The sequence below is a fragment of the Lytechinus variegatus genome, chromosome 5 (genome assembly GCF_018143015.1).
Source record: "Lytechinus variegatus isolate NC3 chromosome 5, Lvar_3.0, whole genome shotgun sequence".
Taxonomy (NCBI): Eukaryota; Metazoa; Echinodermata; class Echinoidea; order Temnopleuroida; family Toxopneustidae; genus Lytechinus; species Lytechinus variegatus.
This window is the reverse complement of record NC_054744.1, coordinates 5,918,251-5,941,860: the sequence shown is the minus strand read 5'-3', so window position 1 is coordinate 5,941,860 and position 23,610 is coordinate 5,918,251. Positions and strand designations below refer to the sequence as shown.

At 37.9% G+C, this 23,610-nt stretch overlaps 1 protein-coding gene across 1 annotated transcript in view; it reads left to right on the top strand.

The window, feature by feature from the left end:
* The window catches only part of LOC121415135 (structural maintenance of chromosomes protein 6-like), a 50,116-nt gene that overhangs the window by 15,968 nt on the left and 10,538 nt on the right, over window positions 1-23,610 (top strand). The window contains exons 9-20 of the mRNA XM_041608257.1: window positions 778-858; window positions 8,235-8,381; window positions 10,408-10,496; window positions 10,961-11,125; window positions 12,450-12,622; window positions 13,344-13,522; window positions 15,619-15,729; window positions 16,234-16,430; window positions 17,546-17,705; window positions 18,516-18,746; window positions 19,872-20,009; window positions 21,326-21,444. Of these exons, the coding sequence (XP_041464191.1) occupies window positions 778-858; window positions 8,235-8,381; window positions 10,408-10,496; window positions 10,961-11,125; window positions 12,450-12,622; window positions 13,344-13,522; window positions 15,619-15,729; window positions 16,234-16,430; window positions 17,546-17,705; window positions 18,516-18,746; window positions 19,872-20,009; window positions 21,326-21,444 (1,790 nt within the window). The remainder of the gene's footprint in view (window positions 1-777; window positions 859-8,234; window positions 8,382-10,407; window positions 10,497-10,960; window positions 11,126-12,449; window positions 12,623-13,343; window positions 13,523-15,618; window positions 15,730-16,233; window positions 16,431-17,545; window positions 17,706-18,515; window positions 18,747-19,871; window positions 20,010-21,325; window positions 21,445-23,610) is intronic.

Here is a 23,610-nt window from a genome sequence, read left to right as displayed (position 1 = left end):
TGGTAGAGGCATAGATTTAGTTTAGATATTGGTTTCTACCAAAGATGGGTTCCATTATGGATGGTATATAGACTCCCATGTGGTGGATTGCATACCTGCTAAATACCCCTTTGTATTTTTAAAGTCAATTGTTTTGGGGTTGCAATGAGCAATATCTTGGACAGCAAGTCCTTGATATTGTAGTGGGTTGTCATTAAATTATCAGGGATCTGGATTTTTATATTTTTTTAAACACAATTTAAACAAGATTAATGTTGTGAAATAATAAAAAATCACTGAAAAATTGAGTATGCTGGAAATCCTAACCCAAATAAACATACATGGGGACATTACATTTATTCATTACATTTTGGAAAAAGATCTGTTTACTCTCTGAATGCCATGCTTGTTTGCTGATGACTGAGATTTGACTCATTTTCTAACCAGAATAATTGATAAAGCACATCAATTGCATTTTTACAAACAATTTGATGGTAGTTTTGATTGAATTTGTTTGTTTTTACCATTGCCACAAACAGAATTGTTACCTGATGGGAAAGTACAGTAGTTAAAAGTATATAAAAAGTGTATAAAATATTTGACGTTATCTGACAAAAAAAAAATGTAAACTGAGTTCTAATATTAATCTGTATTTTCTTCTGAAGACAAAAGTAACAATACTAGAACTGCAAGTAATTTTTCATTCCTTATTTAATGCTACCATTCTGAACTTTTCTTTCAGGTTTTTTTAATTTGTGTAGATTCTGATTTTTTTATTTCTATATTTTACTGGAATAGGAGAGGGATAGCAAAAAGAATGAAGTCCAGCGTGAGGAAAGTCGAGAGCCCAAGTTTGTGGAGAAGATTCAGCAACAGGAGGTATGTGTTTTGTACTGTATGGCCGACAGATGGTCTTGTAAACTATGGTACCTGGGCCCTGTTGTTCAAAGAGTTACGATTGATCCGATCAATCGTAACTCTATGGAAATCCATTAGTGTCATAATTTTTCTACGAAAAATTTGCACAATGTCCTTTTTATGCAAAGAGAAGCACAGTGAATTTTCAAGAAAACAATGAATGCATGAATATACATCACAGCTAGAAAATATTTTGAACAAACATGCATAATAGATGTTGGTGTTGCTGGCCGTCCATAGTTGCAATTGATCGGATCAATTGTAACTCTTTGTACAACAGGGCCCAGGGCCCCGTCTTACAAACAGTTGTGATTGATTCAATCATCATGAACTATATGGAAATCCACCACTTTCATAATTTTTCCTCTAGAAACAAAGAGGAAGGCACACCTAATTGTCAAGACAATGATGAATGTATGAGTTAACATTATATCTAGAAAACATTTTGACAAGCATTTTATGATTGTGCATTGCTGGCTTTCCATAGTTGCAGTTGATTGGATCAATCACAACTCTTTGTAAGACGGCCCAGAAGTACATGTACCATCTATCACTGACATGATCATATTCATTCATTCATTTATTGATTCCACTTGTAAAACAAATATCATAATATACATAACAAATGTGTTCATAAACATAGTGTATCAATGATAAAATTAAGTATCTAACATAAGTTTTTAAGCATAAGGTACACTACAAATGTAAAAAGAGTGAGGAGCCTAAATAAAAAGCACAGCTTGTAGAAAATTAAGCTCCCAATGGGGAAAGAAATATAAGTTGTTACTTTGAGCGAACAAATGTGGGAATGGAATACATATTTATTACATAGATTGTTTTACACAAAATGTATATCGAAAGGCATCAAGTTACCAGAAAATGATGAAATAGAAAAAGAAAAGGAAAAGAAATAAAAATAGCAAAATAAAATGAAATTGGAAAACGACCAAAAAGACGGAAGGGGGGGTCAAGGGATATAAAGAGTATAAGAAAGAATAGAAAAAAAATAATTATGATTGTTATTTGCAGATATCACAGATCACAGATTAGCCAGGCCTTGTCACAATCGCAAATATTTGGTTAATATTCATCACTACTTCTAAAGATTATATTCTGAATTATGTAGACTAACGATAAAGTTTCTCTGAATGCATATTTAATGTGATCTCAATTGTATGATGACATTACACATCACTTAGAGCAAAGACACTACAAGGGGAAGATCAGACACTTCGGCGATTTTTTGAAACGCCTCCAAATGCTCGAAAAAATGCTCCCGGGAAGGGCGCCCAACAGCGTTGAGTAAGTAAACCTTGGCATATCGGGACGCATCTGTGAATAAAACATATGGGGGAAATGAGAGAGGGCTCAAGGGTGGCGCATGGGAATATTTCAATGTTTTAGTACCAAGAAACTTCTAAAATACATTTATCTCAAATTTAGGGGGGGGGAATTGGATTTTTTTTATTAATGTAAAAATCGTCTTCAACCCTTCTCCATTTCTCTCTTATGTTTTGTACACAATCATCTCGCGATACGCAAAGTTAAAAAAAGGTTTAAAAAAAAAAAAGCTGTGGGGGGTGATCCAATACAAAGGACTCTGGTGGAGACTTTGGTGTGAACGTATATACAAGTTTATTATACAGGCCAGCTAGGCAGGTCAATTAATCAACAGGCATGGTATCCATGTTGCGGGAGGTGTATGGAGTGCTTAGATATCCATACTGATATCGTAACATCCCCTTCTTCTGATAAGATTGAGAATTTCGAATTTCAAGGATATTGTTTTCAAACAAAACTTTTGGTAGTCTGCAAATTTTGGTAATTTGGCTTGGTTATGATTTATCAGATATAATATAGAAATTGTTTGGTTTGTGAGAATAATACCAATTTGTGATAAACTGTATGCATCTTCAATTTTACATAACTTCAATCTCGTGCAAAACTGAAAATAATTTGGATAACCGGATTGATCCTGAAATCAATATTTCCAAACAATAAGTTTTGGTTATAGTGTCTTTTTGATAATTTCGTGAACACTATCTTGACATACCAAAAATAATGTACAATGTTTATACATGCATATAATAAACTTAAAACTACACTAATGTCTTCAGTGTTCTTCTTCTTTCTTCTCTTTCTCTTCTTTTTTTTGAGAGTTTAGAGTGTTCATAATGTTCAATCATCAAACATGAATCTCTCTGGTTTGCGAATAGTGCGTCCAGACCTCGTGGTTTGTGAGTGTGTCTGTTGAGATTGATTAGAGTTGGACATTGGTGTTCGTTGGACGTTGTCTTCCTCTGGTTGAGTTTCTGTGGAGTGGTTTTCTTCGTCGAACCTCACACGCTTCGGAGTTGGGTTGGTGGATGGAATTTCCCTCAAGTGAGATCTATTTCTCCTCAAGATTCCTCCGTTCGGCGTTGAAACTTCGTAGGATCGAGGTTCTTCACAGACTTTGGATACTTTGGCTGGTATCCAAGTGTTGTCTCTTGGATGCAGAACTCTCACTGGCTGTCCTACATGCAGTGGTGGCAGATCAGAACTTGCATGTCGATCATGCACTTCCTTCATTTTGTCTTGCCTATTCAAGAGAAACTCGGTAGCAGCAGAATCTCTCGAAAGATAGTGACTTGGCAATGTGGTTCGGATGGGTCTTCCAAACAACATCTCTGCTGGTGATCTCAAGTTATTGTCAACTGGTGTTGCTCTCAGGTGCATCATGGCTAGTTGACTGTCTTGGCTAGTTTGAGAACACTTTGTCAACAGATTCTTGATTGTACGAACCATTCTCTCAGCTAATCCGTTGGATCTTGGATAGTGCGGTGAAGAAGTGATGTGCTTGATATTCCACTTCTTGCACATGTCTTGGAATGGTTTCCCGACAAATTGTGGACCGTTGTCGGACACAATCTCTTCTGGTGGACCGAACAGACTGAAGATTCCCGTCATCTGTCTTGCTATAGCTGCACTGGATGTATCGGTTAGCTTAGCAATGATCGGATACTTGGAATAGTAATCAGTAACGAGTAGATACTCTTGTCTATTGAGCATGAACAAGTCACTTCCCAGTCTGGTCCATGGTGCTGGTGGTACATCATGGGGATGCAGTGGCTCTTTCTGCTGTCTTGCTTGGTGTTTCTGGCATGTTTCACACTGCTTTATCAGCTGATCAATGTCCTTGTTGATGTTTGGCCAGAACACTGTCTCACGAGCAAGTCGTCTCGTGCTTTCGATTCCCATGTGTCCTAGATGAAGCTGTCTAAGGATGTCATTCCTTAGTGTCTTCGGTATGATGACTTGACTTCCCTTGAAGAGTACTCCGTGTGATACTCCAATTTCATCTCTGTAAGACCAAAATTGACGAAGGGATGTCGGCAATTCTTGGATGGTCTCAGGCCATCCCTGAGTGACTATTTGCCATAGTGATCTGAGAACAGGATCATTAGCTGTTTCTCTCTGAAGCTCTGTTCTCTTGTGTTGTCCGAAGTATATCAAGTCAATCTGGTGCGAATCTTCGGCTTCAGAGCAGATGGATTCCACTCTGACATCTAGCGGAACATCGCGTGCTTCCTTGGGATTAGGAAGTCGGCTCAAGGTATCGGAAAGAATCATGTCTTTTCCTGGTCGATACTTGACTTGACATCGGTATCCTTGGACTTTGATAAGCAATCTCTGTAGACGTGGTGGTGCACTTCTAAGAGGTTTCTTCCATATCATTTCCAATGGTCTGTGATCTGTTATGACGGTGAATTCCTTCCCGAACAGATATGTATGGAAGCGGTTGATACCAAACACTAGGGCTAAGGTTTCCCTCTCTATGTTGGAATAGTTGGACTGTGCAGTGGAAAGACTTTTGGATGCAAATGCAACTGGTTTGCCTTGCTGGAGCAGGCATGCTCCTAGCCCTTTCATCGATGCATCTACCTCAAGAGTTGTCTCTTTCTTTGGGTCATAGAATTGTAGACATGCACCTGATGATACTGCACTTTTCAGGCTGTTCAAGGAATGTTCATGATCATCGTCCCAGATGAATGGTACTTCCTTGTGTAGAAGTTCTCGAAGTGGCGCTGACTTCTCTGAGAAGTTAGGAATGTATGCTGCTAGGTATGTGAATAATCCTAGGCATCTCTGAACATCTTCTTTGTCCTTGGGTGATGGCATTGAGGTGATAGCTTCTACCTTGCTCGGATCTGGGTAGATACCTGATCTAGTGTACTTGGAACCAAAGAAGTTGATGGCTTCCTTCTTGATAGTACATTTGGAGCTGTTGAACACTAAGCCTTCTTGCTTTGCTGTCTCCATGAGTAGGTAGAGATTCCTATCGTGTTCCTCCTCCGTTCTTCCTACGATCGCTATGTCATCTGCGATGCATATGCAGCCTGGCACATTTTGGACGATTCTATCCATATGCTGCTGGAAGATATCCTGACTAGTACATAACCCAAATGGTAGTCTTTGGAAGCAGTACCTTCCAAATGGTGTACGAAATGTGGTGAGATCCTGGCACTCCTCTGCTAGGTGAACCGACCAGTAACCAGCCTTCGCGTCTAACTTAGAGAAGTACTGAGCTCCTGCGAAGACAGGTTGGACCTCTTCCAAGGTTGGTACCTTGTGCGGGCATCTCTTCAAGGCATCATTTAACCTCCTGGGGTCAAGACAAATCCTGATGGATCCATCTTTCTTCACAACAGTGGTCATGGAGCTGCACCAATCGGTGTGGTACTCAATTTTTCTGATGACTCCTTGCTGCTCCATTTTGTCCAGTTCTGCCTTGATTTTGTCTTTCAAGTGTACGCTGCACTTGCGGGGTGCGTCTATGGTAGGTTTAGCATCATCCTTGACATGAAGCATTGCCTTCCCTCGGAAACTACCAATAGCGTCAAACTGATTCGGATATGTTTGTTTGAGATCCCTTACACTTGTGATAGGTGTTTGTTTAGGTTTAGGATTGGTTGTAGGTGTTTTGTTGTCCATTGAGTGAATTGTGATAATTCCAAGGTCAGTGCAACCTAACAACCCTAGGATCGCTGGACCCTTGACATCTGCTACATAGAATGTATGTGTTGACCATTTTGTACTCTTGTATCTACACTTTATGTCTAGTGTACCCTTACATGGAATTTGTGTCTCTCCGTAAGCTACAAGTTTTATTGTTGTTTGTTTCACTACTGATTCCCACTTTGGACCGTATATTGCTTTGGCGGTACGTACTGTGATAGTATTAGCACTTGCCCCCGAGTCCACTTTTAGGTAAAGCTTATGTTGACCTACTCTCTGTGGGCATATTATGTCAATGTTAGCAAATGCTACAGTACCTTCTGGATTTACAACTGTGTGTGGTCCATTAGTGTGTATGGTGTCGAATTGTGCTATGTTGAATGGACTATCTGTAGATTGATAATGATCATGATCTGTGGCAGTATCATGTGTTATGTCCATTTCGCTTATTGGTTTACTCTTTCGACTTTTCGACTTTGATCGTGATTTGTTTTGTCTTGGTTTCCGGTCATCAGATACCGTGTCTGATCTTTGGTCATCTGATCTACGATTCTGTTTACGACCACGATCATTTTTCGATTTACGACAGAATTTGGCCCAATGGCCCTTGGTGCCACAGGCACGGCACTCATCGTCATACGCAGGGCACTGACGAGGTTTGTGGAAACGTCCGCAGTTACCACATGCTTTTCGTCCCTGGTTACGCTTGAACGAATCGATATTCTGTTTAGGGTCTAGTGTCTCAAGACATTGTCGGCTCGCAGCAACTGCCTCGTATTTACGACCTTCTACCAAAATTTGTTCGACCTTGTAACCTTTCGGTTGATCTAGCAATGACTTTTGGAATTCGAGACTTGGAGTTGACGCAATCACTAGCTCCATGATTCGCTCATTTAACTCAGCTTCCTCGAAATCGCAATTTTTGGCTTTGTCCCTACACCTGGTAACGAATTCATCGATCGTTTCATCTGGTTTCTGCCTGTACCGCATTAGCTCTAAGCGGTGTATGCGAAAATTGATATTGACCTTTAACTGTGCCTCTAATAGTCTCCATAGCTCTTGCGGTTTTTCTTTATCGGTCTCTGATAGCCCCGATGCATTGATTCGACGCAAGCCTTCATTGCCTACAGCAATCTTGATTTTTATAGCCATTTTTCTCTGATCAGTTATGTCTTGGTCTGCTAGAATCAGCTCCATTCTTTGTCTGAAAAGCTGGAACTCTTCGGGTAGGTCTGTTGCCTCCCAGTTCATTTCTGGATATTTTCCACTACTCATTGTGTATGTTCGCTGTACGTATTAGGGTATTTAAATGAATGAGTGTAGATATTAATGTCTGTTGATATCCACGTGTGAACGCTCCTTACAGTCACAGGTGGACTGGTGATGATACCTGTAACGCACTCACAGCCCTGTGTGAATGTCATTAGGTGTTTCATGCAGTGAAAATGCTGGTCACTCCCACTCACTTCTCACACTCCAGATTTACAATTAATATTAGGAAAATATTAATTCATTGTTCACACTCTAGTCCAGAAAATTAAGTAATTTAGGTTTTATCAACTTTTAGTGTATGTTGATCTTATGATGCAGACCTCTGTGCCAGTGATTGAACACAGTTATAACTTATTCAGGCTATATTTGATTGTTTACAGTTACCGTTAGCATCTCGCTCCTTCTCACAACACTGTGTGATTTGCTGTGACAGTGCATTGGGTATGCACAGTACGGTACGGTACAGTAGCGATGCGATAGCCGGGGCTAGCGGGCACCCGTTGGGTTAGTAAGTAGGTTATGAAGCATGCGAATTTCGGTAAAAAAAGACATGCAGTTTACTTCCCAACAATACAGTATCTGGTTACTTGATCCCTGTCATTTCAAAGGCGATCACTGGTTTCAGCTGCCACCATGATCCAATACAAAGGACTCTGGTGGAGACTTTGGTGTGAACGTATATACAAGTTTATTATACAGGCCAGCTAGGCAGGTCAATTAATCAACAGGCATGGTATCCATGTTGCGGGAGGTGTATGGAGTGCTTAGATATCCATACTGATATCGTAACAGGGGGGCTCTTCCCAAGCGTTTTATTACGCGGTCTATGTACTGTCCGATCTTCCCCCTTGTAGTATCTTTGTTTAAAGCAATAAATGATTGCGTCACTTTAAACAGTGCTCCATCTGTATGATGTCATATGCTCTTTGCAGTTGTAGTAAATAGTAGGCCTCGTTAATGGGTCGTGACTTCAGGTGTGACTCTGCCTAGATAATCTGCGCTGTATGGGATTGTGTAGTGTGCAGCAGGCTTCAGAGAAATTTAATATCCGCATGATTACTTTGCAGGAAAAGGTGAAGAAAGCAGAAGAGAAGCACGCCGAGATCCAGAGTCAAGTTGAAGTACTGAGACAAAGGCTCGAGGAGCTCTCCCCGCAACACGACACATCGAAAGACAACGCACAAAAGCTCAAAAACACTGTCAAAACCCTTGAGGTTCGTGTTGAGACAATAATACATCTAATAATAAGTATTTCCACCTTTTGGGTGAACAGTTTGCTATGTAGTGGAAAGATTGAATTTGGAATGGTGGAAATATATCATTGAAACCAATGATAAAGGAATCATAAATGTTTTTGAAATGTTAAATGACTATATTTCAAATTTGACTCGTTAGTTTTTTTAACTCTTCATCACTCATACATTATATTTTTCATATATACTCAGCACTACGAGCTGTGAAATATGATATTTTTCGTTTTCCTGTTGATCCGTAAATTCGCTGTGAGTGTTGGGGCAAGAATCTGGAGACCACTGATCTTGCTATTTTCTCTCATTTCTATTTCTTTTATTCTTTTAAATTATTCATTCAGATAGTTTTACGTTCAAATTTCTTCCATGTTGTGTTTGTGTTTTGTTTATATTCTTCATACATTTGTTATAGGAGGCTGCATCCTACAAGCTTCGCTTTTTAGCAGCCTCCTCCGTTTTCGACCTGTTATCTTGAGTATTATACATAATAAGTTTCTTTGTTTTATTGATTATAATTATATCAAGATGTATGTAACAAAACTATTGTAAATGTAAATGATTGTTGGAAATGGAAAAAATAAATGAAATCAATGAAATATTTTCTATGTAAAAACGTATATCTAAGTTAAATTATTATGTAAATTTGATATACAGTGCGTATCAAAAAAAAGTTTACACTTTGAAAAAATACTGTAAAATTATACATTTGTAATATCCTGAAGATTTTTCCACTTTTTAACATTGGTACAGATCTATTTAAGCAAATGATGATATAACTCTTGAAAAATATTTCCGCTTGAGTGAGCACCACTTACTTTTTAAAATTTAGTGAAAAATGATTTGCGCAGGACTTTGAAATAGTTAAGCAAATAAAAGCAGACCTTAATCGTGAAGAAAACGTGGAATTTAGCTAGTAAAATTGATTTGAAGATATCTTTTACCTTTTTAAACTTGTTTCCTTGCCCAAACCACGTCGAAGAGTGCATTGCGCCCAACCCCACTCCCCCACACACCGAGGCAATTGAGACGATATTTGATTTACACTAAGCTGTGATTTACGTGAAATGGCTAAGGCTTGATTTTACTTTTGTAAATCATTTTCAATCTTAGGAAAAGTGTGGAGAAACAAATATTACCGGTAAATGAAAAATGAAATTTAAACCCACTTAAATGATAAAAACTCAGTGAAAAAATGCTGGAGATGTCTGATATAAACTTTTGTTCAGATTCAGTTATGTCCTCAGATCCAGCCGGCACAAAAAGGGTAAAGGTTGTGCTTACTAAATGTTGAAATTTCAATTTGGGTGCAAAATTGTTACAAAATGCTTAAATGTATCCGTTTTATTTCAACTGAATAAAAGTGCAAGAGAAATGTATTAGAAATGTTTCGCAGGTTAAGTTTGATTTTGCCCTTTCCCTTGACAAAGTGTGAAAACGAGCATTTCTGCGCAAACAAATTTCTGCGAGCTTTACAAAAATGGACAGTGCTCACTCAAGTGTTGCATTCTGTCAAAACTTTTACTTTCATCAAATAGATGAGACCAAAACCCAAGATTATATGTGAAAATATTACCCACATGTTGTATATTTTTGAATTCCCAGGGCTTTTTCAAAGTGTAAACTTTTGATACGCACTGTATAATCAAGAGATTGGTGATTTTGTTCATTTTTGCCATTGTCACCTAGTCAAGTAGCAATTCTTCCATGAAATAACACAATTTCCACTCTTTTACCCAATATCAGGAAGAAAGGCTTCTCTGAACATAAAATGTTAATTTGATTAAAATGAGAGAAATCTAATAGTGCATTTTCATAAATTGTGCAAACAAAATCCCTTTTTTTAAGTGTATCAGTTTGTCTGCTTGAGTATGGACCATATGAATAGTGATATTCTTGTATCTTTAATTTTTCATTGCCATGGAAATTGGAATTATGGTACATTGATCAAGCTGCAATGTGTATATGGTTTCATGACCCCTTTTTTTTGCAGAGAGAGATCAAGAAGATAACCTCACTGATCCGCAGTGAAGAATCAGATAGAAATGATATCTTGCAGAGAATTCAAGATGAAAAAGAAAGGTAGGAGTTTCAATCCATGGTTGTCATAAGGTAATGTGAAGAGTGCTTGACCAGTGTCGATGACCTCATTGAAATGGTAAGGTTGTCTCAAAACAAGTCAGAAATGACATTGTTATGTGTTGGGTATCAGCACATGTGCAGGGCTCTAGCCTATGTTTCATAAAGCTTCCTAAGGTACAAATGGCTGGTGACTTATTTTGCATTAAATGTATTTTTCACAAACATTGGTCTTGTGGGACAAATGCATGCAAGATCAATTTTCCAAAATGTGTAGGAAACTGTGTTGCCATGGTAACGGCATGGGGTGTGGGGTATTTATCACCTTCAGTGATATCGCTAGTTTCCTTTGTAGCAGCTCTGCAAGTTCTCTGAATCTCACCCATCCAAACCTTGCCCTTGCTGTCACAATCGCCTGACATCCACCACCCAAGCTTGATGGTTTGTAATCCTCGTTTCATTCACAGGGACAGAGCGCAGTTTGAAGAGGAGAGGCTTGAGAGAGAAAGACGGATCACTGCTTTGGTGGAAAAAAAGCGAGATCTTGAAGCACAGAAGCAGAATGCCGTCAGAGAGATGGAGCAGTTTGCCAATGCTGTTAACAGTGCTCGAGAACGCATCTACGGACTACAGTAAGTTGATGGGCACCCGAACAAAAAGTGGATTTGAATATAAAGAAGAAATATCAAACCTGGTATAATAGCTAAGACTGAATTTCATCCTAATCTGATGTAAAACCAGAGTTTTAAAAGCTGCTTATGTTTACAGGAACAAATTCATGCACAACACAGTTGTATGCAAATGACAGATGGTGTCACTCATTATTTCTTTTGTGTTTTATTTTAATTTTTGCAGATTTGACAGTAAGGAAGCATCCTTATGAACTACAATAGGTTGCAACAAAGGCAATCCAAAATTTTCAGGGGAAAATTAATCCTTGTGTCATATTACGATGAAAAAATTAAGATGTTTCATGTTTCTTTTGATGTAATACAAGAGTATTAAGTGAGAGGGTGACATCATCAATTCCCTCATGTGCATACTGACCAGGGGCCTGTTGCATAAAAAATTTTACCTGAGAAAACTCCGGTAAAAACTGAAAACTAAGGTTAGTCTGATTTCTGCCATTGACTTTTACACAGGGCAAAAACTCTGGTAAAAATAACCTGAGTTTTCCCAGGTAAAAAGTTTTATGCAACAGGCCCCAGATGTGCATATAACATTTTGATGACATTTTCAGTTTTATGCTATTTTGATATTGTTTCTTTTCATTAGAAATCATCCTTTTGCTGGTTGGACTTGCCCTTTCCAAAAAGTGATTAATGTGTTTAGTTTTGATATAATTGTCTTGGGGAAATGCAAATGGCATTGCCCAAGAAAGTTATAACTGCAAAGATATCAATAACATACATGTAAATGTCATGAATTACTTGTAAAAGATTGGAATTCATACTTTTTAACAAGCCAACTTGGGATGAGATGGTACTATCATGAATATATTTTTTGTTTTACTATTGATGCAAATGATGGGAACAGAGGCTTTACTTGAATTAAACCAGAGTTGAATTGTGTTTTGATTCTACCATCACCAGATAAACTTTGTATTCATATGATTGTAGTGGAATGAAAACAAATTCTTGCATATTGTGTTTGTGGAGCGTTGTGGCCCAGTGGATTAGTCTCCAGACTTTGAAACAGAGGGTCATGGGTTCAAATCCCAGCCTTGGCATAATTTCCTTCAGCAAGGAAATCATCCAATGTGTGCTGTACTCGTCCCAGTTGATGTAAATGGGTACCGGCAGGAAGTAATTCCACAAAAAGCTGTGTGCGCCTTAATTATTTGCATAGCTTAGCCGGGGTAATAATGATAGCAGGGCCGTTTTAAGGCACCATGAGCACCAAAAGGTGGACCTGTGCGCTATATAGTAGCAACCATTATTATTGTCATTATTGTAGAGCCAAAGATACTGAGCTGACGCAAGCCATAGCTGCCGGTGAGAGAAGACTGAAGAACCTTGAAGGAAGCCGGAAGAACAGATTGAAGCTGTATGGAGATTACATGCCAAACTTACTGGCTGAGATTGAGCGTTCTGCTGCTCGCTTCCACCAGAAACCCCTTGGTCCAGTGGGTAAGAATCCACTCTCATGCATGTGACTTTAAATCACTGATGCTGTCACATGTATTTTGTGTACTTCGGATGAACTAGGGCCAGTCAACATGCACAAAGAAAATAGTTATATGGTATTTATGGATCACAGGAGACTAGCCACATGAAATTGTGTGTTGGACATTCAGGAAAGCGACATTATCTCATTAGGGATTTATGAAAAGTTGGCGAAGAATCTGTAAATTTTCAGGATTAGTCGTTTGATTAAAAAGTAAAATTAAAGAAAAAAAGATATTACAGAATCCATGGACAATATACATGAGCATGAATTGCAATAAAGAAGTATTCATGAATTGCTCAAAAGATTTGTTCATATCTATTTTTAGGATCATTCTTAAAGCTGAAGGATGTCCGTTGGGCTCTTGGTGTGGAATCTTGCCTGAAACGATTGCTGTATTCATTCTGTTGTCATGACCAACATGATTCAAGTATTCTGAAAGACATCATGAATTGCTCTTAATTGATAAATTACTCAAAAGTTTCTGTTCAAATCTATTTTTGTAGGATCATTCTTAAAGCTGAAGGATGTCCGTTGGGCTCTTGGTGTGGAATCTTGCCTGAAACGATTGCTGTATTCATTCTGTTGTCATGACCAACATGATTCAAGTATTCTGAAAGACATCATGAATTGCTCTTAATTGATAAATTACTCAAAAGTTTCTGTTCAAATCTATTTTTGTAGGATCATTCTTAAAGCTGAAGGATGTCCGTTGGGCTCTTGGTGTGGAATCTTGCCTGAAACGATTGCTGTATTCATTCTGTTGTCATGACCAACATGATTCAAGTATTCTGAAAGACATCATGAATCGTGTCATCCCACAGAATGCTCCACAACCTCCAATCATCACATCTAAGTTTGAGGTAGGCATCGACAGAATTGTTAAAAAGTTGCCCTCACTGTGTGAATGAGTGTATACGGGTGAGGAATGCAGTTTTATATACCTTATGAAAAGTTATGCAACAATTTTTTGGACTGGAACATGTTCACAGGTGCTATGTCAGTTACATGGGGATGTATACTTAAGCATAAAATAGGGTAAGCAGTTGTGTGTAAAGTCATTCATAACCGGGCATGGTGGCTCAGTAGTGGAGCGCCTGCCTCATAAGCGGGAGGTCGTGAGTTCGATTTCCAGCCGAGTCATACCAAAGAGTTAAAAAAACTGGACCTTCTGCCTTCTTGTCAGGTTTCACTTGATATAAATTTATGATATCCTGTCATGAAAAAAAGAGGATTTTTCCTAAAGATTGTCTCCATGAAGGGGACTTTCCAGTATCAGGAAAATTCACTTTATGTATGTTATGATTGATATGATCATGATGCTTTTATTATTATTCATTTGCAACAGAGCCGTATTGTCATTAAAATTTGTAGTAGTATGTCTGAGAGGTGTTTCACATAGAGTAATCCAGAAGACTGATATTGCACTCGACTATGGCGGGCTGTTTGGTCTTGTCCATTACGTCAAATTTCCCTTTGAAACGATACCGCGGTGTTGTACCCCATTTTCCATTTGGATCTCCTAAAAACCATTTCCAAGCCCTTATCAACCGCGCTTGGCCAAGTAATCCAGGGGTAATCCCCGCTGTCTCAATTTCACCCCCACAGGCCAGTATATGAGCGTTGAGCAAAGGACGAAAAGATAAACAACAGCTGCGCTATTACGTAAGACTTCTCTGCCTGTAGTAGGACCCTCGGAATGAAATTATTGTATTCCATATTTAATCACGTTTTCAAAGTCATATTGCATTCAGTAACCAATGTTAGTCCATTTTCATTTTTGAATGAAGAAAATCGACCTCGCAATAAGGAAAGTAATCGAATAAAAATGATTGCATGCTTACAGGGACAGCACTCAGCGCTGCACATGCATCCCATCGTGTGTGGCCCCCTGCTGTGACTGTATATGCCGGGCTGTTGTTTTATCTTCGGACCAACGTCAAGAAACAGGTGTTTTGATACTTAAATTGCTTTCTTGAGGCAGTTACGGCTGGAGAAGAGAATTGATGAGAAGGGGAACTGGGGTATAGTGTTCTCAAATGGAAGTTTTTTGTCATGTCATCAGCCTCCATCAGGGGATGTGGTATTCATGGTCTCAAAGTGCAACATCTTGTTGCAATAAGTGAAATTGACTCTACTTTTTGTTTGCAGTAGCCTCTCTAAATCATCCAGATGCCCATCATTATAGTGAAATAAACCTTAAAAACTTGAATTAATTTCTAATGACAAGATTAAAGTGCTATATATATGTTTTCATATACAGTTATTATCTATTGAGTTTTGATTTTTCCTATATCGCATGCCTAATTTGAAATATTTGCCATATTTACATTGCCCTTCATGAGGCAAAACCGTCGTTGGAGAAGGCGACCCCTGTTACTAATCATGAAAAACTGAAATCGCCCTGGGCCAGTTATTTAAGTACATGTATCTAAACATGTGTTTCTTGACCTCAATGAGTCCGAAAAGAACTAATCCGCAATTACATACGCAGCGTGACGATTCCATCAAACTCGTTCGCAGGCGCAATTTATTTCTCTTTAATAGTTTCCCATTTTGGAGCCGATTTTCTTCTTTCAAAGTTGAAAACAGAATGACATGGATTTCAAAATACAATATACCTTTGGAAACTTGATTAAATGTCAAATACAATAATTTAATTCCGAAAGGCCTACTACTGGCAGAGCTGCTCTACGTAATAGCACTGCTGCAGTTTATGGTCTAAACCTCGGGCTAGTGTGCAGAGATGAAATGTTACATAAGAGGGATTATTGGGCGATACAGGGTTGATAGTGCTTGAGAATGAAATATCTTGGATCCTCTAACAAGGTTTTTGTTAAGGGGGTATAAAAACGCAGTTCAGGGCCTGACCTACGGTCGTCTCCATGATGAGGGTTTGACGTAATGTTTACATTTCTCACCTTTCTTACCCTACACCTTTGTTTTGTTCACTTTGCAGTCTCACACCTATGATATCAGTCGAGCGATGGTACAGAGTAGGGAATTCCCCGGCTTTCTAGACATTGTCGATGTCAGCCATCCTGTCATTTTCAACACTCTTATTGATCAGGTAATACTCAAATTATCTTAGCTTGAGCAGCTCATTTTTGAAGTAGAAAAGGACCAAACGGGGGCGGGGCAGACATACCAAAGGGATGATTAGTTTATGGAACTGCCCTAAAGTAGTGTATTATTATTCTCATCACCATATGATTCATTGGTTATTGTGTAAGATTTTTTTTTGTGAGTTAACCATATGTTGACCTGTTGAAATATATCAATATCCTGTAAAAGAATTATTTGTAAAATGGACATACTTTATATTTTTATACATGCACTCATCACAGTAGAATCGCATAAATGAACAGAATGCTAGAACAAAAATAATATATAGTCGAACTGAAAAAGAAAATGAAAGCATGTCGAAAAGCTCATTTTTAAGGCTAATTTACGATTTTGCGGTACCAAACATTTATTTATTTAAAAGAATTACTGGACGTTCAACAAAGGAACTTAGTTGGAAGGTAAATAGCAAAAAAAGACATTCTCTTGATTTGTTGATTGATGTCTACAGCGTGGTGTGGAGAGTATCTTGCTGATTGAGCATAGCAAGGATGCCAGAGGTTATCTAAGACACCAGCCCCCTAGGAACTGCAGAGAGGCTTTCACCATGGAAGGTGATCAGGTGTATGCCGGGGCTGAACAGCGCTACTATTCGTCCATGCAGAGGAGCGCAAAGATTCTGAGAGGAGATACTGACAACGAGATAAGGTGTGGTTGCACATTCCTATGTTTCATGAATTTTTTTTCAAATCTCACCCGGAGCGTTGTTGGCTCAATTAGTAACGCGTCTGCCAGTCAAACCAAAGATCGTGGGTTTGAGTCCACCCCGGGCGGATGACTGAAGCCAGTGCGTTGTGTGCAAACGTCTCTCCCATGTTTCATAGATGCAAGCTATGTTACAATGGAGAACACTCCGTTCCTCGGATAGGACGTTAAATGGAGGCCTTGTGTAGAGGACAGTCACCACCTTTGCACGTTAGGAACCCACTGCACTATTCGTATAAGAGTAGGGGGAAATCCCGGTGTAACTGTACTCCCCCCAATCAGTTATATCGGGAAAAGAGACCTGCGGGTCATAGTGATTCAGTTTGCTTTTCGCCTCCCAGGCACAGGTGACGCCAAACAAATAATAATGATAATAATAATAATATGCGCTAATGTCCTTTGGCAAGGCACTTATCCACGATTGTCACTCTCCATCCAGGTGTTAAGTGGGTACCTGGTAGGATGCGAACGTCAATGTGATTACATTGGCAAGTGAGCACTGGGTAAAAATGGTTGCCTGGCCAGGATGCTCCCCAGGGAGTGAAGATGTGCATGTTATGTGTGAAACAGAGATGGATCCAATGCCTGGGGAGATATTTCTAATTTATGTGAAGCTCTTAGAAACACAAAGTATGAAGAGCTATATGGATGTAACTAGTATTTTTGTTATCATTCTTAAAAATGAATGTACAATTTTTTTTACCTTTGTGATATAATACCAGTTCTTGTGAGATTCTGACCACAGATTATGTCAGTGTCAGAAATAAGCCCTTTGTAGATGGATTTCAATAAAAACAAATATATTTTCTGGGTTTTTGCACTTATGCCCCAATTTTGAGAGAAATTCATGTCTCTGTATATTTCCTAATCACCATATTTGAGCTTATAATAATCCAACCACCAAATATGCAGTATTTCAGATCCAAGAAAGAGTTCTTCCATTGGCAAAACATATCCCTTTCGTAAAGTAAGAGTTGTTAAAATATTAGAACAATCTAAGTGCTTTACAGATATAATGTTTATCTAATTTATGTTGTCTCCTTCCTCCAATACTGTAGCGAAACTCGGAGAGATATGAATCAAAACCAAAGAGCTTTGAATGAAATAAAGCAGAAGTTTCAGGCTCTAAGACAAGATGCGTCCGAAAATGAGAATCTAAAGAAAACGGCACAGCGACAGAGGATGAATCTAGAGGATAAGATTGGCAAGATCAACAATGTGAGTAATGAAAATGATGAAGAGTTTGATAGTGGCAAGGACTATGTTGAGGATGGTGATGGTGGAGGTGATGATGATGATGATGAGGATGATGGTGGTGAATATGGTGGTGGTGATGTTAGATATGGTGGTGGTGTTGATGATGTAAGTGGTGGTGATGTTGGTGGTGCTGATGATTATGATGATGATGATAATGAAGATGATGATGATGATAGTGGTGGTGGTGATGATTATGATGATTATGATGATGAAGATGATAATGATAATGATGATGACGACAATGATGATTATGATGATGATGATTATGATGATGATAATGATGGTGATGATGATGATTATGATGATGATGATGATTATGATGATGATGATGATAATGATGATGATGATTATGATGATAATGATGGTGGTGATAAAGACGATGTTGATGACGATGATATTGATGATGAGGATGATGATGATGATTATGATGATGATGATGAGGATAATGGTGAAGATGGTGGTGGTGATGATGGTGAAGATGATTATGATGATAGTGGTGGTGATGATGATGATGGTGATAATGATGAGGGTGATGATAATGATTTTGGTGGAGATGAGAATGATGATTGTGATGATTCTGTTTATGAATATGTTTAAGAAAATGATGAAGAGGAGGAAAGAGGAGGACTATGAAAAGTATGGTGATGGTGGTGGTGGTGATGGAAGAAATGATGATGATCATGGTACTGATGTTGGTGATGTTAATATGTCAGTAAACTTTACGACTATATCATAACCTAACATCAAAATGCTTTATGTTTATCTTTCCAGCAAGTAACCCAGTTGGAGGCAGAAGGGGAAGGAGAAGAGGAAACCAACGTCGCTGACTTGGAAGAGGAGGTTCAGCAGATGGAGGCCAAAATCAACGAAAGAAAGGATAAACTGGAGCGGTTCTCCAAGAACTTCAAGGAAGGTCGAAGACAGCTGGCAGAAGCATCACAACAGTTCAAGCTGGTGGATGATCAGATCCAGGAACTTAGCTATCAAGTAGACCCTCTCAAGGTATAAAATTGATCTGATGATAATGGTTGTGATGATAAACGTGATTAAACCTTGTTTATTAGAACTGATCAGTGTGGTACTATTCTTTTAAGGTGATGATTATATTTAGTTTTGATGATGATGGGGTCAATATGATAATGAGGATGATAATAACTAAGGTGTTGATGGTGATAATGATGATGACATGGGTGATCTTTATGATGATGGGCATTTTCGTAGCTCCTCCTTTTTAGAATGATGGGCATTCTGAGGCTACTAGAATTGTAAAATTGGTCTTTGCTCGTGGTGATGCTTCCAGTGCTTGGTGCTCTCAAGGAAACAATCATGCGTATAAACCCACTTTCCATGCATGGGTCGAGTGCATCACAATATGGATAAATCGCTTGCCTAGGAAAAAGAATTATGTGGGCGATTGTGTTGATAATGATCTACATCTTTTGTTCCCCTTTGGAAGTAACAACCCTCTGCATACTTGTAGCTAGGTAAAACACATGGAAGATAATAACTTTATGGAAGCTCTCGTTCATCAGTTAAATTACACCAGTTTCTTATCAATTACATTGCTGAAGCACTGCAAAGTTAACACCCAGCTTTCTCATCTTAAAAAGCTTTTGAATGTGTTCCTAAGTTAAGAGTGACTTAAAGGACAATTCCACCCCAACAAAAAATTGATTTAAAAAAAAAGAGAAAAATCCAACAAGCATAACACTGAAAATGTCATCAAAATCAGATGTAAAATAAGAGAGTTATGACATTTTAAAGTTTCGCTTAATCTCACAAAAGAGTTATATGCACATCCTGGCTGATATGCAAGTGATGAGATTATGACGTCATCCACTCACTATTTCTTTAGTATTTTATTATAAGTGAAACTTTAAAATGTCATAACTTTCTCATTTTAAATCCGATTTTGATGAAATTTTCAGCACTATGCTAATTTAATACCAACAGCTTAATGAACCACCAACATGGTGACCTGTTCTTGGTTGCCAAGAATTTTCATTTCCATCAGCCAAAAAGAAATGAAACATGATCTTTAGAGAAAGAGGTTCTTGTTGTTATCAAGCATTTGAATCATTTACATGCGAAATAATTTTCAATTTTTTTTCTTCATTTATCTCACAGGATGAGTTAGCTGGAGCTAGCATTGAAGTGCAAACAGCCAAGCAGCATCGCAAACATTACGAAGAAAAGAAGAAGGAATTGATGGGGAAAATTGCAAACCTCAAGAGAGAAGCCGATGAAGCACAGAAAAATGTGGAGGTAAGATAACGGCGATACTATTGAGAAACTTGAAGTGAAATAATTACCAGAAAGATTACAATATCGGGACAAGTGCAGAGGAACCTGATTCAATTTGCGGACTGTGTTTCCTTTATATTTCTATTGAAATGTATGATGGTCTTTGTATACATACAATTTTTTCATTGTTTGTTTCCCTCGTAGTTATTAACTGCAAGTAAAATGACGACCTCAAGCATAAACCTGTTGCATTCTGAAACCAGGGGAGCATTTCATCAACATATTTGTCCGACAAGTTGTCAGATCTGACAACTTCCCCTGATTCTGATTGGCTGACAGGTCCTGTTACTATGGTAATTGTCGGATAAAACAAGACTTGTCGGATAAAATCCTTTCATGAAACACTCCCCAGGTGACCCCTATACAATGACTATGAGAATCACAGAATTCTGAAAGGAAAGGGTGAAAGTCAGTTGTGTGTCAGCCTTCATGGGTAGTGGATTATTATGTGCTGGCTCCATACTGTGTAAAAAGCAGAGAAAATACCTATAACAGACAGAGACATCTGTAGGGGAAAACAAACTCTGTGTATCCGTGAGAAAATTTTTTGGCCAAGCCTGATTAGCCTCTTGCAACTGTTAGGCCTGGGAAAGGCATTACATGTACATGACGTCTACTAGTCGTACATCTCTATCTACCATGGTTTAAAGATATGGTGAAGACATGGTAAACACTGATTTCACAAGAAAGTCTGTAAAACCAGGCTTAATTGTCATTACATCATCGAGGATCTAGTCTGGCACAGTTACCTAAACTGAACTTTGTGAAATATTAAAATCTATGTTGAAAATGTTCACACTGAAGATCACCAACACAGATACATAAGCGCACATGGGACAGTGTATTATTATTGCTTTGAATGTCGGCCCGACGCTTGACCCGAATTCCGTGCTTATTTCCTAATTTCTCAGCAATTACACGATTTCTTCCAGAATCCTTTGGCACATATTTTTTACTCATACAAACAGACACTTTGGTGGTCATTTCATTGGATTCTGTACAAACTCATTTTGAAATTGTTACCACAACTGGCATTTATCTTTAACTGTGTGATTTATATCAATTTCCCTGTGAAAACGGACAACAATCCTCCTTGGCACAGAAACAACACAAAGAAAATATTTGAGGCTCCACTGAAAAAACCCAAACTGACCAATCAAAAAACCAAAAAAATGCTTTGTCATTATCCCCTCAAGATTTTGTTTACATGTCAAACTTTCTAGTTAATAATTTTTTGTTTTTTTCTTTCAATATGTCCATTTTTGTTTCATATTTAGGATGCGATATCTAAAGCCATGCAGATCCATCCAGAAAGACTAAAAGTCTCAAGAAAAGTGAACAACATTGATAAAGAAATCAAACAGATCAACAAGAGAATTGCCAAGGAAAAGAAACGGTGAGCAATGTACACAGATTTAGAACTTCAGGGAGTAATTTTTGTCTCACCTGCGAAGCAAAGTGAGACTATAGGCGCCGCTTTTCCGACGGCGGCGGCGGCGGCGGCGTCAACATCAAATCTTAACCTGAGGTTAAGTTTTTGAAATGATGTCATAACTTAGAAAGTATATGGACCTAGTTAATAAAACTTGGCCATAAGGTTAATCAAGTATTACTGAACATTCTATCAGAGTTTCATGTCACATGACCAAGGTCAAAGGTCATTTAGGGTCAATGAACTTAGACCATGTTGGAGGAATCAACATCGAAATCTTAACCTGAGGTTAAGTTTTTGAAATGTCATCATAACTTAGAAAATATATGGACCTAGTTCATGAAACTTGGACATAAGGTTAATCAAGTATCACTGAACATCCTGCATGAGTTTCACGTCACATGACCAAGGTCAAAGGTCATTTAGGGTCAATGAACTTTGGCCGAATTGGGGATATCTGTTGAATTCCCATCATAACTTTGAAAGTTTATGGATCTGATTCATGAAACTTGGACATAATAGTAATCAAGCATCACTGAACATTTTGTACAAGTTTCAGGTCTCATGATTAAGGTTAGAGTAGTATTCAAAGTCAGCACTGCTGCTATATTGAACCGCGTGATGCAGGTGAGACGGCCAGAGGCATTCCACTTGTCCTAGTATGGCATCACATCGCAATTTGCTCCGCAATTTTGAAAGACTGCTATGCACAAAGTCTTTTGTATAGCATATTTTTACATAGGACTGTACATTACTTAGTTGAGAGCGTTTTTCTTCCGACGAAAAATGCTATTAAAATTTGTAAAGCAAAATTATTCCCTGAACCTAATTCTCTTTTATAAATGATTTGTATGAAAGCTTTTATAGTCGGAAGTATTTTTTTTTCTCTCAAGAAGGTTATGGTGATGATGCTCAATAAAGAAGAAAGCGGGGATACATTCTCGTCCGTTGAGTTGATGGGCACCAGTGAGGAAATGAAAATTGAAACTAGATAGTACAAAGATGGATGGGGGCAATGATGATGATGATTAGTATTTGGATGATAGTGATCGAATTAATTGTAGTAAAAGTGATTGTACTAAGATGGTTGGAAAATGATTATCGTGATAGTAGGTATGGTTTGATTGCTGTATTTGAAAGGGTATATTTGATGGAAAATCTTCATAGCTAGTTTGAGTGAACACTTCAAGGGTGAAGTGTCTGTGATTATTTGCAAGTTTTGAAACAACAGTTTCGTTTGGTTGATGACAGGTATGTTCTATGCAGCAGATTGTTGAAAGGTCAAGTCCACCACAGAAAATTGTTGATTTGAATAAACAGAAAAATCATTCTAGCATAATGCTGAAAATTTAATCAAAATTGGATGTAAAATAGGAAAGTTATGAAATTTTAAAGTTTCACTTATTTTTCACAAAACAGTGATATGCACAACAAAGTTACATGCAAATGAGACAGTCGATGATGTCCCTCACTATTTCTTTTGTTTTTTTATTGTTTGAATTATACACTATTTCATTTTTTACATATTTGACAATAAGGACCAACTTGACTGAACCATATAATATTAAACAATGCTAATTCCACAGGTTTAGGGAGGAATAAGTCTTTGTTTCACTTGACAATGGGGAGAAAATTAGAATATTTCATATTTCACATAATAAAATATAAAAGAAAAGTGTCATAACTTTCTTATTTTACATCTGATTTTGATGAAATTTTCAATGTTATGTTTGTTGGATTTTTCTCTTTTTATTCAAATCAACTTTTTGTTGTGGTTGACTTGTCCTTTAAGTAGATGGGCACCGGTGAGGAAATGAAAATTGAAACTAGGTTATATAAGAGTGGATCGAAGTAATGATGATGATGATTATTAGTATTTGGATGATGATAACGATTGAATTAATCATAGTAAAAGTGATTGTACTAAGATAGTTGGAAAATTATTATCGTTATAGTAGGTATGGGTTAATATTTTATATTTTAAAAGGTATGTTTGATTGAAAATCTTCATAGCCAGTTTAAGTAAACACTTCAGGTGGGTGTTTCATAAAGCTGTTCGTAAGTTCGAGTGACTTTAAGAATGACTGGTGATCCTTTCTTGTGATAAATGATATTCACCATTTAATGTTC